The 18,099-nt window shown below is 40.3% G+C and overlaps 2 protein-coding genes across 2 annotated transcripts; one reads left to right on the forward strand and one right to left on the reverse strand.

The window, feature by feature from the left end:
* The first annotated feature begins 2,144 nt into the window (after positions 1-2,144).
* On the forward strand, positions 2,145-4,325 carry trpm1b (transient receptor potential cation channel, subfamily M, member 1b). The gene is made up of 5 exons (XM_010780380.1): positions 2,145-2,229; positions 2,317-2,530; positions 2,831-2,955; positions 3,036-3,207; positions 4,062-4,325. The coding sequence occupies exons 1-5, from the start codon at positions 2,227-2,229 to the stop codon at positions 4,238-4,240; spliced, it is 693 nt and encodes a 230-aa protein (XP_010778682.1). The 5' UTR covers positions 2,145-2,226; the 3' UTR covers positions 4,241-4,325.
* Positions 4,326-13,111: 8,786 nt separating this feature from the next.
* LOC104953436 (ras-related protein Rab-8B) lies at positions 13,112-16,556 on the reverse strand. Its single transcript, XM_010780381.1, has 8 exons — positions 16,305-16,556; positions 15,633-15,693; positions 15,494-15,554; positions 15,316-15,393; positions 15,077-15,166; positions 14,917-14,982; positions 14,774-14,824; positions 13,112-14,256 (listed from the first exon to the last, which is right to left on the reverse strand). The coding sequence occupies exons 1-8, from the start codon at positions 16,426-16,428 to the stop codon at positions 14,164-14,166; spliced, it is 624 nt and encodes a 207-aa protein (XP_010778683.1). The 5' UTR covers positions 16,429-16,556; the 3' UTR covers positions 13,112-14,163.
* Positions 16,557-18,099: the final 1,543 nt, after the last annotated feature.

Here is an 18,099-nt window from a genome sequence, read left to right on the forward strand (position 1 = left end):
GATTACCTTGAAATGGAGTCATGAGACTTGGGCGAACAAAGAGCCTGCTCACATGCTCATCATATTAGCTGGCCCTCATAAAGTGAAGAAGTTTCATGTCCTTTGGGATTCAGTGGAGCACTTCACTGGGAGAGCAGCAGCAACAGACCTCCTCTCTGCTCTCTGGGTTTTACCTCCAGCAGCACTACTGATAGGCCCCTGCACCTCGGACTCTGTGTAAGTGTATCTACATTCTGCAGCTCTTTTAAAACTTAAATTTGCTTTTTTTCATTTTTCCTTTTCTTGTGGATGTGAATTCAGATGTGGTGATTTAGAGTTTAAGTTCTGGTTTCTTAATGACTCATGATAGCAGTGAGATGGAAAAACTGCTGAAACAAGACAGACAGCAACATCCACTCTCTGACTTGTACTTTTATAAATACATCCAAGGCGTTCAAATTATTTTTGCAAAAGGCGACAAAGGTAAAGTGTTATAATAATAATTAGTACGCTATTCTAATTTTCATCGAGACTGTGTACATTGCACTAGCAAACGTTACAAGGGAGCAGAACGTTTTTTTAATATATATTTATATGTGTGAAGCAAAGGGGGAAACGGATAAAAACATTTAAGAACAGTAGCTGTTCTGTTCCAGTTCTTATCAATAATAGCACACAGTATCCGGTATATTGAAATGCTTTGAATTTGTATGAGGTTTTTACTATTTACCTTCCAAGTGTTTTTTTGGAAAGATGTCCTTCCAATGTTTCAGTTTTAATTGGGCCTCCACCGTCAACAATGGCCCTCAGAGGAACTCAGCTTTGAACTCGGGTTATTTTTGCACAGCGCTGAAACATCAGACAGCAATCAGAGCAGGATATGACAAAGTGCGTGGGCATAGTATTTCAGTGCGTTGCTTATCGCTGGCCGCATATCAAGCTTGGGCAGACAATGTGTCGGTCAACATGAACTGTGCCCTCATAATCAAAGTTTCAGAAAGGGTTTTTCCGGTTGATTCCAGTGGACATGCAATATAAACTGTATTTCAAAGTGAACATTCTTACTTCAATTTATATTTTCTGCAACTTCACTTGGTCTGTTTTACAGGGTTCTTATACTCTTCATCTCTTAGCTGGGATTACAACTAAAAGGATTTTTATCGTGAATTTTAAATTGGTAATCTGCCTGCATGATCTCCTTGTGACTTTGGTATGACACCATGTGAACTCACATTTTTATTTTATTTCTTCTCTTTTTTCTTTGTAGTTCGCAAAAGCTTGGATTGAGAGGACCTTTTCTAAAAGAGAATGTGTTCACAAATTTCCCACCAAGGACCCAAACAGGTAATTTTCTCTCTTTAAATTGTCCTTAAAATATTTAGTTGATACTTGGTCTTGGTCTTACGTTTAAAAAGCAGCTCATTATCAAATGATAGCAAAATATGCTACAATATATTTTACTGCTTGAGAGATCTTACTACAAACATTTTCCATTTTAGTCAAATGTATTTCAAATGTGAATGCCATACAAGGCTTTAAAATGTTTTATTTTTTATATTAAATACAATGAAGGGACACTTGTTGATACAATTTGTACTAGTCTTTATCGTGTTATAAAAGTTCCAAATTCACTATGAGTAACATTTAAGGGTTTGAAATAATTCATCTTGTTATCTGTTAGTTTGCTGAATCATGCCGCCAGGTTTTGGGGCATTTATCAGGATGATTAAAACTGAATTTTCCGAGTCCGTTGTTGGACGTGTTAATTACCCAGGGCCCCAAGAGCAGCCAGGCAGTGCAGGCCTTTGTTCACTGAGGCATTGATTTCCCAGAAATAGCCACATTCATAAAAGAGCCTGCGATGTGTTTCGAGGAAAGAAATGGCCTTCATAAGTAGACTAAACAATACTTGGCAAAGGTTACTAATTACAGTTCAACACTGAATAGTGTACTGCTCAAGAATTTATATGAATGATCATCACCAGGAAATCAGGGCCTCACATTAAACAGACTAACATGTTCTCTAAATGATGCTTGCTTTGTGATCTATTCAGATGTGCCTGTGGTCAGCTGACAACGCAGCACGTGGCCATCCCCGCTGGGGCCAACTCGCTGGAGGAAGCAAACCAGCTGGTGCAGATTGAAGCCCAGAAGGATAAATGGAACGTGGTAAAACACACCCGGACTTACCCGACGGACTCCTTTGGCACAGTGGAGTTCCAGGGTGGAGGATTCATCAACAAAGCCATGGTTAGTCTCAGCAACTGAAAACTTACTGCAAAGTGAATGTGTGTTTTTAATGGAAATAAGTCACAAAACTGTTTTTTTCTTTCATAGTATATCCGAGTTTCCTATGACACCAAGCCGGACAACATCCTGCATTTGATGGTGAGGGACTGGCAGTTGGAGCTGCCAACTTTGCTCATCTCCGTGCACGGAGGTCTGCAAAACTTCGACCTCTCGCCCAAACTCAAGCAAGTGTTTGGCAAAGGCCTGATAAAAGCCGCCGTCACCACCGGGGCTTGGATCATCACGGGGGGAGTCAACACTGGTAAGACACTGACATTTCAAGATAATGCTTTTAACTTTCACTTAATAAAATAACAATTTGTGACATTAGAAGATTACCTTTGCCCTAAATTGTCATTGCACAATACCTATTTTGCATTTTGCTAGTGGAGATTTGATCAACCCATTGACATTGGTTTAATTACTGTAATTAGAGCTTTTGTCTGGGAAATTCATCACAAAGGACCATCCGTGAGAATCTGGTGTGAATTTAGCATGCAGTTACCCAACCACAGTGTGTCCTATGGAAAACTCATGATTTATTTGGCTCTTTTTACCTTAGGGGTGATGCGCCATGTTGGAGACGCCTTAAAGGACCATTCCTCCAAGTCACGTGGGAAGGTGTGCGCTATAGGAATAGCTCCATGGGGGATCCTGGAAAACAAGGAGGATCTCATTGGGAAAGATGTAAGAACACCAACTGCATTTAGTTTCCATTCTTACTAATATTTCTTCCTCTTAAAATTAATTTCTTGTCCTTTTTCCAGGTGACCAAACCCTATCAGACGATGGCGAACCCACTGAGTAAGCTGGCTGTGCTCAACAACAGCCACTCCCACTTCATCTTGACTGACAACGGCACCTGTGGGAAGTATGGCTCAGAGGTCAAACTTCGCCGGCTGCTGGAGAAGCACATCTCCTTGCAGAAGATCAACACACGTAAGTGTAATGTCAATAAACATCGTCCATGGTGTCCAAGGTGTATTTTGTTGGACATGTGGATGGAGAGCTCCTCTGTGGCCCGTGGGCTTCCCTTTGTCATCCTATGCCTGGAGCTCGGTTAAGGCAGGGACAGCAAAGGGATGCTCAAATGTCACCAAAGACTTCACTCCTACCCTCCTCTGGTTTTGTCTGTTTTCACATCACATCAACGTGTTCTGCTTTGTCCTCAATGTTATGTCATAAGGTGGCTCAGGGGTGTCAAACTCAAATACACAGTGGGCCAAAATTAAAAAATTGGTACTAGTCGAGGGCCGGACTGGTTCAATGTTTATTGCAGAACTTATTGAAATGAACTTATTGCACATATTAAACCTGGAACTAACAAAGCTTAAATTATTGCCTATCAACATTAAACATTAAATAATCAGTTGCATTCATTTCTTATGGCTCTATCTGCAGCTTTTCCAGAGTCATTTCTTATGATTACATTTTTCCACAGGCCAACAACAGCTTAAAAAAACAAACATGCCGTGTTGTCGTAAGAAAAAAGTAGCAAAACTCAGTTTGCTGCTCTGTGATGCTAGCTCAAGCCAGATATTTGGCATCTCATCTTGGGTGCAAGTTCATCAATGTTTGGGGTCAGGCTCTGAGCTGAGGAAATCCTCAGGATTGAGTGAAGGTGTGCGTGCAATATACCGGCGGGCCAGATCTAATAGTAATTACAAATTATCCTGTGGGCCGAAATTAAATCCACCAAGGGCCTGATTTGGCTCCCGGGCCTTGAGTTTGACACATGTGCTCTAAATGGTAAAAGGATACATAGGCTGAGTATTTTTGACTGTGTGTTGCAGGTTTGGGTCAGGGGGTTCCTCTAGTGTGTATGATAGTGGAGGGAGGTCCCAACGTGATCTCCATCGCTTTGGAGAGTCTGAGAGACGAGCCTCCTGTCCCCGTGGTGGTGTGTGACGGCAGCGGACGAGCTTCCGACATAATCTCCTTCGCACACAAGTATTCAGAGGAAGGAGGGTGAGATTTTAGATGATTTCTTCTTCGATGTACTAGGACATTATTCCTCTGGTAAAAAAAAAGCTGAAATATCCTCTTTGAATCTCATCTTCCAGCATGATTAATGACGATGCCAGAGAGCAACTTTTGGTAACTATTCAGAAGACTTTCAACTATAGCAAAAGCCAATCACAGCAGATCCTGCTCATGGTTACGGAGTGCATGAAGAAAAGGGAGCTGGTGAGTAGAAAGATGAAATAAAAATATAAGCTGTATTATCTTTAGGCTATTCTATAAGTATACTGTATATGAAAATCTGTGTCGATCAATAAACATTCCTGAGTTGTGAAACATCTGGTCTCCATCGTCCTTCATCCATTGCACTCATCTGTGTATTTCCCATTAACATATTGAATAAACATAATCCCCAAAACGTGCTTGTCATTTCTCCTTGTGATCATGTGTGGTATGTTCATGTAATCTGGGGCATTCGCAGCTTCACTGTGGGACATCATCAGCCCTCATGTATAAGCACACAGCTGTAAAGCGTTGGTGGGGGAATCTGCGGTTTACTATAATGTAAACAATGTAATATACGGCTCGAATATGAAGCAAACACTTTACTGAAAGTCTTCACATATATCAGATTTATCCCTGAGTGTTTCCAAAGTGTTTGCTGGAGACTTTGCACATACATAGTTTGCATAGTCAGCACGTTTGCATCTGCAGCAGATTTCAGTAAGTGTTGTGATTAGTGGTTTGTAATACCCAGCACATATAATCTCCACACTCCATACATTTGGGTGGGTAAAATCAGCTCACACTACCACCTGCTAAGCAGAGGCTCTTACTTCATCAAATCACAGTAAGCATGCAGCACACAGATGGAAAAGAGGATCCATCTCCCTAATCCTCAGCCAGGTTCCTCTCTCTCTCTCCACTCCCCAGGCTTTTTTCAGTCCCCAGAGTGCTATCACTTCACCAGCGACTCTTCATCCTCCATCCTCAATGTATTAGACTGCCTAATGCGCCAACACACTCAGATAATCAACTTAAACGGCTTTTTCAAAGATCATACTGCCGAGGGCATTTAGTTTCCACTGATACGTGACCCAGACAACCACGTTGTTTGAGCTCTATGCACGCATCCGAGAGGCCGCACTATGTTGCCTGCTCTTAATCTAAAGTGCCATGACTTACCTACAGGTGAAACAGTGTCACAGTCTAGTCCCCAAATAATCCTTTTTATCCTAAGTGCATCCAATGTGAACAGCTGGGTCAGATATATCAAAACTCTGATTCAGAGGGCTGACATTTGCAGTGATGTAACTCGTGGATGCAACATTTTCACCAAAGCAAGAAAAGAATCCCCATTTGCAAAAAGCCCACAGTGCACCCTGCCACTGTCTGAGCCAGAGGAAGCACGAGTTTCCAGAGTTACTGATGCTCATTATCAACGCATCCCGAGACCAGCCCTGAAATCTCTGGCGGTGTGCCTCGTATTCATGCAAACGTAATCCTATTTACCAGATGCACATGTGACAGGCCCGTCAGCGTAATTTCATTTGATATAGTCGAGTCTATCACAAGGAAAGCACTATCTCGCTGTCTGACAAGTAAAATTAGCTTTTTTTGCTCTAAGGGTCAGCCTGCAGTGAGAATCCCACCGAAAGAATCTCCTATCAGTTTAGCACAACATGTTTATGAGACTGGGAATGCAAATGAAATTGTCAATTTGTTCATGGATTCTGTTTGTCTTCAATTTATTCATCCATTACATATGGCTTCACGTGGCTTTTCCTTCCTTTCTTATATGTAGATCACAGTTTTTCGGATGGGTTCTGAGGGACAACAAGATATTGAAATGGCCATTCTTACTGCCTTGTTAAAAGGTACTATCTGGCTGCATCACATTTGAACATCACTTGTTCACACACTATCAAATCCCATAAATATTTAACTTACATGAACTAAATCCTTGCTATTCTCTCTCTACCTTTCTTTCTTTTACGTCAGGCACCAATGCTGCAGCAGCTGATCAGCTGGGCTTGGCTCTGGCCTGGAACAGAGTTGATATTGCTCGCAATCACATTTTTGTTTATGGACACAATTTGCCAGTAAGTGTTGCTCACATCTCAAAAGTGAAAATGATTCGCTCCAAATAAGATAACAAAGTTGGCAATAATGATTTTAGTACAGAAGGAAATCATTTGGTTTTGAAGGAGTTGCTCAAAGTCCCCCTCCACTCAAAAATGAATTTAGCTTATGGTTACTTGACTTAATGGGAAAAAACCCTTATCAGGTATACATTCTTGTTCAAAGAAGAGTATTTCAAAATGTCTTCAAAAATGTCTGGAGGGGATCTTGAAATAACAGTCTGTCCTCGACCTATAGCAGAACAGAAATATCTATTTTGGATTGTGTTGTGCTTCTATTCAAGTAATACTAATAGCATGAAAGAGAAATATTTATGCTAAACTTGATTAACTTACCTTACTTCCTGCTTGGTAAGCCTGCCGGTGCAATGGCCAGTGCTACCTCTTTAGCCTCCACCCAGGACAAGCAAAAGAGTCCTGCCAGAGCCCCTAAAAGCAAAGCCCGGGGAAAGAAGGGAAAGGGGAAGGGAAAATCAAAGCCTGAACTTCCAGAGGAAACAGATCCAAGGAAGTTGGAGATCATTCGCTGGGTAAGAGAGGGGTTTATGGAACAAATTGACATCAGTATATGAGGATAATATAAAGGTTGTGATGTGTAGGCTAAATAATAAGTCATATGTATTACTTTCCCTCAGGTGAACTCTCTGGAGCAGTCTATGATGGATGCTCTGGTGCTCGACAGAGTGGACTTTGTCAAACTGCTCATTGAAAACGGGGTCAATATTCACCACTTTGTCACAATTCCCAGACTGGAGGAGTTATACAACACGGTGGGCCGGAAACACTGCAGCAAATTAAAATTAGACAAAGTCAGAATCAAAAATACAGACCTTACAAATGCATGAAGGTCGACACTAATCACAAACAATCTTCTCTTCTCTCAGAAACTTGGCCCTATTAATTCACTCAATGGTGTGGTTAGGGACATCAAAAAGGAAAATGATCACTCCCATTAAATCTTCACTTTTTCTGCATAATTAACACTTCTTTAGGGTTATATATCATTTTTGATACACTCCCTAGATTATATATTACTCTGGTGATTTTGCAGGGAAACCTTCCTCCAGATTATCAGATCACTTTGATCGATATTGGTCTGGTGTTGGAGTGCTTTATGGGCGGAGCTTACAGGAGCAATTACACAAGGAAGGCCTTCCGCAACCTCTACAATAATTTATATGGACTTAAAAGGGTACGCATGAGTTGAAGAAAATAATTGATGATGGCACGTTTACCATATACAGTAACATTTTGGTATTTATGATCATGTTTTGTTCTCTTTTTGCAGCCAAAGGCTCTAAAGCTTCTAGGAATGGAGGTGCGGTACCCTTTCCACAAACAAAATACTGTCAAGTAGCAGAAACAATACAGCCCACACAGCAAAAATAATCTATCACATTGTGTTTTTTTGTTAGGATGATGAACCAAGGGGAAAGGGCAAGAAAAAGGGAAAAAAGAAGAAAGAGGAAGAGGTAGAAATTGATGTCGATGACCCAGAGATGTGTCGATTCAAGTTCCCCTTTCATGAGCTGATGCTATGGGCGGTGCTGATGAAGCGTCAGAAGATGGCGCTGTTTCTTTGGCAGCGTGGAGAAGAAGCTATGGCCAAAGCCCTGGTGGCCTGTAAACTGTATAAAGCCATGGCCCATGAGTGCTCTGAGAGTGAACTAGTGGATGACATCTCCCAAGACCTGGAAAACAACTCCAAGTCAGTACATCTCTAAACTAAACATCACCTCTAGTGTCACAAGCTGTTTACTATAAAGAAAACCACACGGGTGCATATTACTTTAGATTTAGATATATTGATTTATGGATCAACAATTAGGATATTCTGGTGTTAAATTATTGTTAATTGTAGCACCTTTACGTTGGGGTTCCTGTTCTCTACCCTGAAGAGTATAGGCTCATATTATAATAGTGTATGTGTCATGTAATTATTCTTATTAATTTCCACTTCTTTTTTGATTTCGACAAGTGCAATTTATAAATTAATATTATTGTTCTTTCTCTCTCATAGAGAATTTGGCCAGCTGGCTTACGAGCTGTTGGACCAGTCCTACAAGCATGATGAACAGGTGGCCATGAAACTCTTAACATATGAGCTGGTTAACTGGAGTAACTCCACCTGTCTAAAGTTGGCTGTGGCTGCTAAGCAACGTGATTTCATTGCCCACACCTGCTGCCAGATGTTGCTCACCGACATGTGGATGGGATGCCTGAGGATGGGCAAAAACCCTGGCCTTAAGGTGGGCATCGCAGATTGTTTTCCTTAAGGGCATTCCTTAAAAAAAACATAATAATAATTGTAGCATTCGCCTTACATTAGAGAGACATTCACTGTATCTAAACAATAAACTCACTGTGTCTTACAAAAACTGTGATCATTTTCTCACCTAGGTTATTCTGGGAATCGTCTTTCCTCCGCTGATTCTACTGTTGGACTTCCGTCTTGCAGAAGATGCATCCTATAATGCACCTGGCCAAGAACAGGGAAAAGACAAGGATGACGACGCAAAATCCACCAAGGTTCCCACTGACCTTGTCTAAATTGTTAATTTAAAAAAAACATATTGTTTATATTTTTTGTTAAGAGTGAACAATCATAACAGAAGGGTTTGCTGTTGTTTGTAGGACGGTAATGATACAACTTCCCGAAAGGGGGATGAAGAAGAGGACGCCACTCATGTCCGTAAAATCCCAATAGCAACTAGGATCTTTGAGTTTTATAATGCGCCATTCACCAAATTCTGGTTCAACACTGTAAGTTTCCTTTTTGCAAACAGTAAACTATATTATTCATTTTTTTGTATAGTGACTTAAGTGCACTTTAATGTTGGTATTTCTTCTTCTAAAAGATTTGCTATTTGGGCTATTTGATGTTGTACAACTACATAATCCTGGTGAAAATGGAGCGATGGCCATCCTTACAAGAGTGGACTGTCATCGCATACATCGTCACACTTGGCTCTGAAAAGATCAGACAGGTATACTGTCCATAAAACATGATATTTAAACTGTTCAAGTCATTACATGTAAGAGATAGTTTGTGGTATCTACATGACCTTTAAACCTCAATGTCTAGATTCTGATGTCAGAGCCGGGGAAGTTGAAACAGAAGATAAGTGTGTGGATGGAGGAGTACTGGAACATCACAGACCTGGCTGCCATTTGCACCTTCCTTTTCGCACTGATGCTACGCCTGCAGAATGAACCTTACCTGGGCTACGGCAGAGTCATCTACTGCATAGACATCATCTTCTGGTACATCCGTGTACTGGACATCTTTGGAGTCAATAAATACCTGGGACCCTATGTGATGATGATAGGGAAGATGGTAACTAGAAAAACTATCCTTGTTAATATCACATGACATCAGTGTTAGTATGTGTTCGAGTGTAGGGAAGTTAACAGAGTTTGAATGGTTGTGTGTTTCTTGTCTTCCAGATGATAGATATGTTGTACTTTGTGGTGATCATGCTGGTGGTGCTTATGAGCTTTGGAGTGGCTCGGCAGGCCATCCTTCACCCTGATGAGGAGCCGACATGGCGCCTGGCCAGAAACATCTTCTACATGCCCTACTGGATGATATACGGAGAGGTTTTTGCGGACTCGATAGACCGTAAGACTAGAATTCATAGTAAGGTTCTGTTTCCTGATTCTGGGCAGATGATCATTGTTACATTTACTTTTATGTCTTAAGTTATGTTATGTTTAGTGACAATGTACTACACCGTAAACCCTCAATACTTTGTCTCCCTCTGCTGGCATGTTTATTAAAAGAAATGTAATACATAGTACTCTGCATTGAGGACGTGCAGGATAGGTATTATTATCCATCTCCTCAAGCATGATCATCTGCCTTCAAGTTTTGTCAGCGAGAAGGCAATAACTAGCAGAAAACACTAAATTGGCAGGGTTATTAATTATAAAAACAGTAGTTTTCTAAATAAGTGGCTAATTAATCTGCCTGTTTAAATATTTTTTTTAAAAGCGGCCATATAAAAAGTACACCAATCATCTTAGTGTTTGATAAGTAGCATGTTGTTTTTTGATAATACTTGTCCTCTCTTTCATGGTTTTAAACTTGACCTTTAATTATGATAACAATGTTAACGCTTTCTCCATGTTTGTTTCCTAGTCTATGCTATGGAAATCAACCGTGAGTACTCTATAAGCCAAAAGTACAATTATAATCCATAAACTAAAGATATCAGAATACATTGTATGACTGTAACCTATTTTTCCCTGCAGCTCCATGTGGTGACCATTTATATGACGAGGATGGGAAGAAACTACCTCCATGTATCCCTGGTGCCTGGCTCACCCCTGCCCTCATGGCCTGTTATCTTCTGGTGGCAAACATTCTTCTGGTCAACTTGCTCATTGCAGTTTTCAAGTATGTATATGCCCCAATGTCTAACTGCTATATTATCTTAAATCTACTTTCACAGTGTGTACTCACTGCATTTGGTTTTCTGTTCCACAGCAACACTTTCTGCGAAATCAAGTCAATTTCCAACCAGGTGTGGAAGTTTCAGAGATATCAGCTGATCATGACGTTCCACGACCGCCCCATCATGCCGCCACCTCTCATCATCTTCAGCCACCTCTACATCCTCTTCAACAGGCTGTTTCGGCGGTTTTTTAAGAAGAAACAAGAGGGAGAGTTGGATGAAAAGGACCGCGGACTCAGTAAGTAGCCACTAATGATACTAAAAAACTATAGTGGTATAACTATTTAATATAGTCTCATTCTGGCTAAAAATAAATCCTATTGTAGCTCATAGACATACACTTGGAGAACAGTCATCATGACATCATGTAATCCTTTTCTTCCAGAGCTTAGGCTGAATCCAGAGGAGCTAAAATTTCTGTACGAGTTTGAAGAACAGTGTGTGGAGGAGTATTTCCGTGAGAAAGAGGACGAGCAGCAGTCCTCAACTGACGAACGTATCAAGGTTACTTCAGAAAGGTAAACACACTTCTCAAGTGAAGCTTTGATAATTTTGAGCATGTTGAATACAGTTTATACTGACATATGGTTTCGTTTCTCTGGTATTTTTTTTAGAGTTGAAAATATGTCCATGCGTCTAGAGGAGGTAAACGAGAGGGAGAACAACATGAAGGCCTCCCTGCAGACAGTGGATCTGCGCTTGGCACAGCTGGAGGAGATCCACGGACGAATGGCAGTCGCACTGGAAAAGCTTGCAGGGGTAGACAGACTGGAACTGACCAGAACCTACTCACGAAACTCCTCTGTGTGTGACCCCTCCTCCCTCCTTCGCCAGAGCAGTATTAACAGCGCTGATGGTTACAGTCTTTACCGCTTTCACATGGACTTGGAGGACTTGGCAGCAAAGCAGAAGGCAGATGAGACAACTAAAAGTGGTTTAGAGAGAGAAAAGAGTCTCCGGCTAGCCTCCGGTAGATGTTCTCTAAACAAAAATGAAGGTGGTCAGACCATAGAGGTTGCTGGTTTGGAGAGATCGGGTGTGGAAATTCTCATATCTCCCTGTAAACAAAAGCCTATTTCTGCAGCATCAAGTCATGAGATCTTATCCAATATAAGACAAGGCAAAACAGTGCTAGATAGCCTTATGCCTTCTTCCCCGCCAACAAGGACTAAGTCTTTGCGATACTATCCAGTTGATGACCAAGCCACCGCTCCTTTAACAAAGAGAAGGTCTATGAGCACCATCATCATCAGCCCGCCTGATGAACCTGTGGAAGCAGAGGAACTCACGAAGAAGCCCGAACTGCCGCCAAGAACATCCTCTTCACCAAAGAGGACAACATCTTTAAGATACTATCCAGTCGAAGACCAAGCCATCTCTCCTGTAACAAAGAGGAGGTCTATGAGCACCATCATCATCAGCCCGCCTGATGAACCTGTGGAAGCAGAGGAACTCACGAAGAAGCCCGAACTGCCGCCAAGGACATCCTCTTCACCAAAGAGGACAAAATCGTTGAGCTATACCCCTTCTGAAATCCAAAACCAGACTTCCCCTACCACAAAGAAGAGACCCATGAGCAGCATCGTCTACAACCCAGCGGATGCAAGTGTTGAAGTGGCGGACTACAGATCAGTAGTGGAGCAGGTCGCTCAAACACCAAATCGGTGGCCAGAAAACTTGGAGTACCAGGTGCACCCTAGCGCAGTTGGTCACATGCCTAAAGTTTCAACAGTGAGAACTATCGCCCAGCAGTTTAACAGTGGCACTGCACCTACAGAGCCTAAAAAAGAGGAAAGTCAGACGGATCTTGTTCCTTTAGAAAGTGATGGAGCTCTTCCAGCAGCAGAACAAACGACAGACCAAACTAAGATGAAGGCCAAGAGAATCCTCTCAGACACGACCGAGTATCTGACTGTAGCTGAGAGCTTTAATCTGGACGAGAGAGCAAAGGTGGTGGACAAGGAACCAAGAGCCTCCAGCAGCGAGAGAGACATCTTACAAGTCTGCACGGTGGTGGGGGGAGAGGAGGGCGGGATGATGGAGGCAGAGAAAAAAGAAGATGATGCACAGGAAAATAATTAATAGCCACAAAAAAAGGAGAAATGAAATACAGAATAGGGAATAAAAATAAGGAACTGCTGCTACCATTGAGCAAGGAAACATAGCATACCATTAACCGAAAAACAGTTATAGATTTCACAGAAAAGAAAATGAAAGTACATTTTTTTTAACAAATTCTGTTTGTTGACAGTGCAGAGTAGTGAAAACCAACAAAGCTCTTTTAAAGATCCACTTACTTTACTAACTTCCATTGGTGTAATGTACAATAGCTTACAACCCTTTACATTACAGTTTTAATCAGTCATTGTGTTTCCATATTTGATGTCTACACTTCCAGGTGAAAATAAATCAAGTTAGTTAGTCTGACATTATGACCCAATGTGAACATCAAAAACATGTATTTCCTAAGTACGATTGACACTTTAAATATGGTCTGTAAACATCTTCTGTCCAGATACTGTAAAATGTGCTTAATAATGATCCACTCAGGGGAATGCCTATAGCTTTCATGCAAATACTGACAGTGGCATAACATCATGTAGGTACATCTTCCAAGAAACAAACACCCTTTCAGTTTCATTTTGACACAAAAAACCTGTATACATAAAGGTTTCCTTAAAGACAGACGGTTATATATATAAACAATTGTCTTTTCTATCACAATACTGTGACTCCTTCAAAGGCGCATATGAAGAAATATAAATGTTGTCAGTGCAACAGGACAATATAGGCAGGTTTGAATACATACATTTACACAGACAAATACAATCAATGCGCAGACTCATTATGTCTATCTGAAAGCATCATCATAGTAAATATGACAATAGGTAGTATTTGTAAAACAATGCTACAAGTTAAGAAAGATTCAGATTTTTTTCTTTTTTTACTCCCATTTATAAAGACAACTATGCAGAATTGTATTCTATTTAATAAAATCTATTCAATGACATCCAACAGAAGTATTATAAAAGCCAACAGAGTCTCTGCCTCCTGTGAGCAGACACTGCATGGCCAGCTACTAACCAATGCTGATTATCACAAACAAGTCCTTTGCATGAGCGGATAAACCGTTTCAGGCCTCATTCCGGGTTGATCCTCATCTGGTCAGGAGCAGATCAGGATGGGATCTCAACATCATGAACCTGTGAGCTTCAGCTGGAAGTAAGGCTCTCTGAATATTACCAATGATGCCGCTGCTGCAAGGACGCCCGGGAGGCAGGAGCCCTCCAAAAACGGGAAAGTCACTTAAGAGCCAAGAACACCAGAGCCAGATCCTAGAGGAGTGAACACTTGAACAATTTTATCCTCTTTGACTTTTTCTCTGTGATCTTGACAGGCTTTCCAGATCCTCCGGCATTGTTGTCAGTCTAGCAAGGAGAGATATGAAAGCGGAGAAATAAAGTAAGGCTTCACATTAAGTGGAGCACCGATCAAAGGCATACGTTTATTTATGGCATTTATATTCATTTAAATCAAGCAAAACAACATTTTTATGAGTAACTCCAATAGTAATGTGATTTAACTGATGTTTAACATGTGATTTTCTTTAATAAAGGGCTAATGCTTTATGATAAATCTGCATTTTGTTTGAATGATTTCTATTCTTTGCATATTTTTAGGAGAATATAGACTCTAAACGAAATCAATTAAATACGTTTTGCCACCAAATAATTGCAGCAGTCCTCCTCTCCAGCTGCAGTTTTAAAAATCCACCTCAACGCTGACTGCATTGGCCTCTTAGCCTAGGAGGCAGGGCTAAAATAATTGCTACTGCTTGCAAAGCTTAATTCTTATATCACATTTTTAGAAGTAAGGGAAGTCCCTCCCATCCCCAGTGGACTTTACACCCTTTGCATCTATTATAAGAATCTCTTAATCACTTACGGTCTTTGAGCTCAGGTTATGTAATATGTCTCTTCCCATGCTATAAAAAGCCTAGAATGACAAAAACACAAAAACAGGTAAATGTACATATTTCTTTTTATTTGTGTTATGTTGTGCTTTCAGGGTTAAAACATGTTTCTTACCTCTTCTACATTCAGGCCAGACTTTGCACTGGTTTCCAAGAACTTAACTCCATAGTCAATAGCAAGCTAAGAGAGACAAACACACCATGTTAGGGTCACTGAAGAAAGCCCATAATTTTAACTTGCTCAAGATTGTTTGTTAGTAACAAGTGAAACTTACCTTTTCTCCTCTGTCTTTGGACACCTGTCTCCTGTCAGTCATGTCACACTTGTTGCCCAGGACCATCTTTTCCACATCAGACGAGGCATGCTGGAAGAAGTTAAAACAGTAATTTTGCAAGTCTTATATATGTCACTCTTGGAACACATTGTTAATATCATCAAGTTATTTCTACCAAATATAAAATCATGTTATGTTATTTGTTTTCAAATCTATACAAGTTTTGATTCAGAGCTCACCTCTTCAATATTTCTAATCCAGTTTTTTATGTTTTCAAAGGACTTCTCATTGCTGATGTCATAGACCAGCATAATGCCCTGTGAAGAAAAACAGTCCTCCTCACAAACAATTTCATAGATCTTGTGATATGCAAGATAAACCAATAGGAAGGAAGTGCAGGATAAGGAGCAGACTTACCATTGCTCCTCTGTAGTAAGCTGTTGTGATGGTGCGAAACCTCTCCTGTCCTGCAGTGTCCCTACAAAACATTAAGTTGTGCAAGTTGGTGTCACACTTGGATTTTTTTAAAGAAAAAACATATTCAAATTACACTTACCAAATTTGAAGCTTGACTCTTTTTCCGTCCAGCTCGATTGTTCTGATTTTGAAGTCTATTCCTGCATTTGAATAAACAAACAAAGACATAGTGGTATTTGCTGATGCTTACTGCATTGAATAGTTAGATGTCATCAAAAAACATGTTGCTAAGATGCACCAAAAACCAGGAACTTCTGCAATAAGCAGCTGCCCTTTCTGACCTTTAGTAACTTTTCTATTGACTGGTTATCCTATATCAGCAAAGGATGACATCATTCAAAATCACAGCAATACTAGCTGCTGCAGTATACTGAGTGTAAAGCTTTATGGATTTAACAATAGCCAATTATAACGATTCTGAATGGCACCAAAAAGAACTCACAATTCAATACGCTTCCCAATGGTCAAACATCATGACTACTATTGATATCATTAACCTCCCTGGCAGTGGTTCCTATGATCCATCAAGGACATGAGATCATTCAAATGTGTTTCTCAGTCCCATTGTCCTGCTCTTATGCAGTTACTTCCCCTTTAAACATTCTTGGTCTGTATAATATAAGGAAATAGGTTTTAATACGACTCTATATTGATCACCAGTAGTGCAGTGCAGTAAAGCCTTGTATTCTGTCAGTATGGGCAATAATTAAGTCAGATGTATCTTGAGGGGCGTTTTCAGCGGGGTACTCACCTATTGTAGATATGAAGGTGGTATTGAAGGAGTCCTCGCTGAACCTGAACAGCAGACATGTCTTGCCGACTCCGCTGTCTCCGATAAGCAAGAGTTTGAAGAGATAATCGTACGTTTTCGCCATTTAAACACACGATCCACTGCAACGTTTCGGTAATATTAGGCCGTATGATTCGGGATCCCCGTTTGGAAATCCTCAGCTGTCTCAGACACTGGCAGCAGCAGACCGGTGCCGACAAGTGTGACGTCACGTTCTACTTTGCATTGTGGTCTATGTAGTTTGCAAGAATAATGTGTGAGCCATGACTAAATGTAGTCTTCTTTTTTCTAAACAATCGCTATGCTTTTTAAATGGATAAAATACAAACATAAACAACACTTAATGGATTCACTTGTTTAATGTTAATGCTGTTCTAATGTTGTACGGTTGAATTTAAATTGGCCCATAGGACCTCTAATCAGAGACAGGAGCGTGGTATCCTTGTACCATTTGCATCTTAACATTACAATACAAAACAAAACAATTGCTTTTGGCCCGTTGCTCAGCATCACGTTTAATTTCGTCCCTACAAGGATAGGCGCCATTTGCACTGTGTAAAACTTGACACAAAGCTACCAAAGAAAAGAGGGACTGGAAAGACTAAGTGAAATAAAAATATTATAGCGACTAAGAGATGTTGTTGAAGACAATGCACTTGTTGAAACTTTCAGAGCAATTGAATACATGTTGTTGTATCCACAGAATACAAGGCTACCAAACAAAACTATGTGAAACACACACACACACAGAAAAATTAATAAATATAAATGTAAGTGAAAATAAATGTAGAAATAAATTGAAGATATATAATAATGTGTGTTCTGTATTATTCTCAATTTTTTTATTTCCATATTTATTTATTTGTTCTTGTATTTTTCTATTCCTGTATTTATTAAAAAAAAATAGTGTTCCCCCCTGTATTTATTTCCACATTTATGTAGCCTATTCCTGTTTATTTCCACATTCAATTATTTTTATTTTTTCAAATTGATTTATTCTTGTATTTTTTGTATTCCTGTATTTATTCCTGTATTTATGTATTTCTTATATATTTCATAATATGTCCTCCATACCGGTGTGCTTGTTGTGTGCGTAAAGGTACAATTTCACTAAAAAATCACATCACAGCAACACCTATAGTTGGCATTCATTGATTTAAAAACACATTGGTGGTCCAGAGGTCTATGCATTGAGTTTCCTGCAGGTGTTCCAGGTTCGACTCCCAGGGGAGGGACATCTTTTGTCTTCTTTTTTAAGTGAAATGTATCAATCTGGAGACAGTTAAATGAAACAGATGTAGCTGTCTCAATGTAATCTTAAACATATCAGTTGTACAGAGCAATTGGTGATTACCAGCCAAAGAAACAGCACCAAATAATACTACTACTACGACTACTAGTATTACTAGCACGTGACTGACACGCCGGGAGCAGGTGCCCGTACATCACGTCCCGCCGCGCTGTACACGGCGATGCGGCGAGGTTTGGCTGTAAACCATAAATGTATATATAAAGCTGTAAACCCACGATCAGAGCAGCGAGCAACCTTCACCCTTTTTCAGGGATAACTTTAGGGGAGGCATCTTTTAAAAGCACCACTTCAAGAGATGATGATCATTTGAAGAAAGTTACCCATACCATCAAACCTGATGCTATCTAAACAAACACTTTATTTTTGATAAAATTATAATATAGTTAGAAATGTAATTGGGTCATGAACAAGACAGTCTCTTTTTTTCCTTTGCATTTATAACAC

Source organism: Notothenia coriiceps, unplaced genomic scaffold (genome assembly GCF_000735185.1).
Source record: "Notothenia coriiceps isolate Sejong01 unplaced genomic scaffold, NC01 NC01_scaffold00021734, whole genome shotgun sequence".
Classification (NCBI taxonomy): domain Eukaryota; kingdom Metazoa; phylum Chordata; class Actinopteri; order Perciformes; family Nototheniidae; genus Notothenia; species Notothenia coriiceps.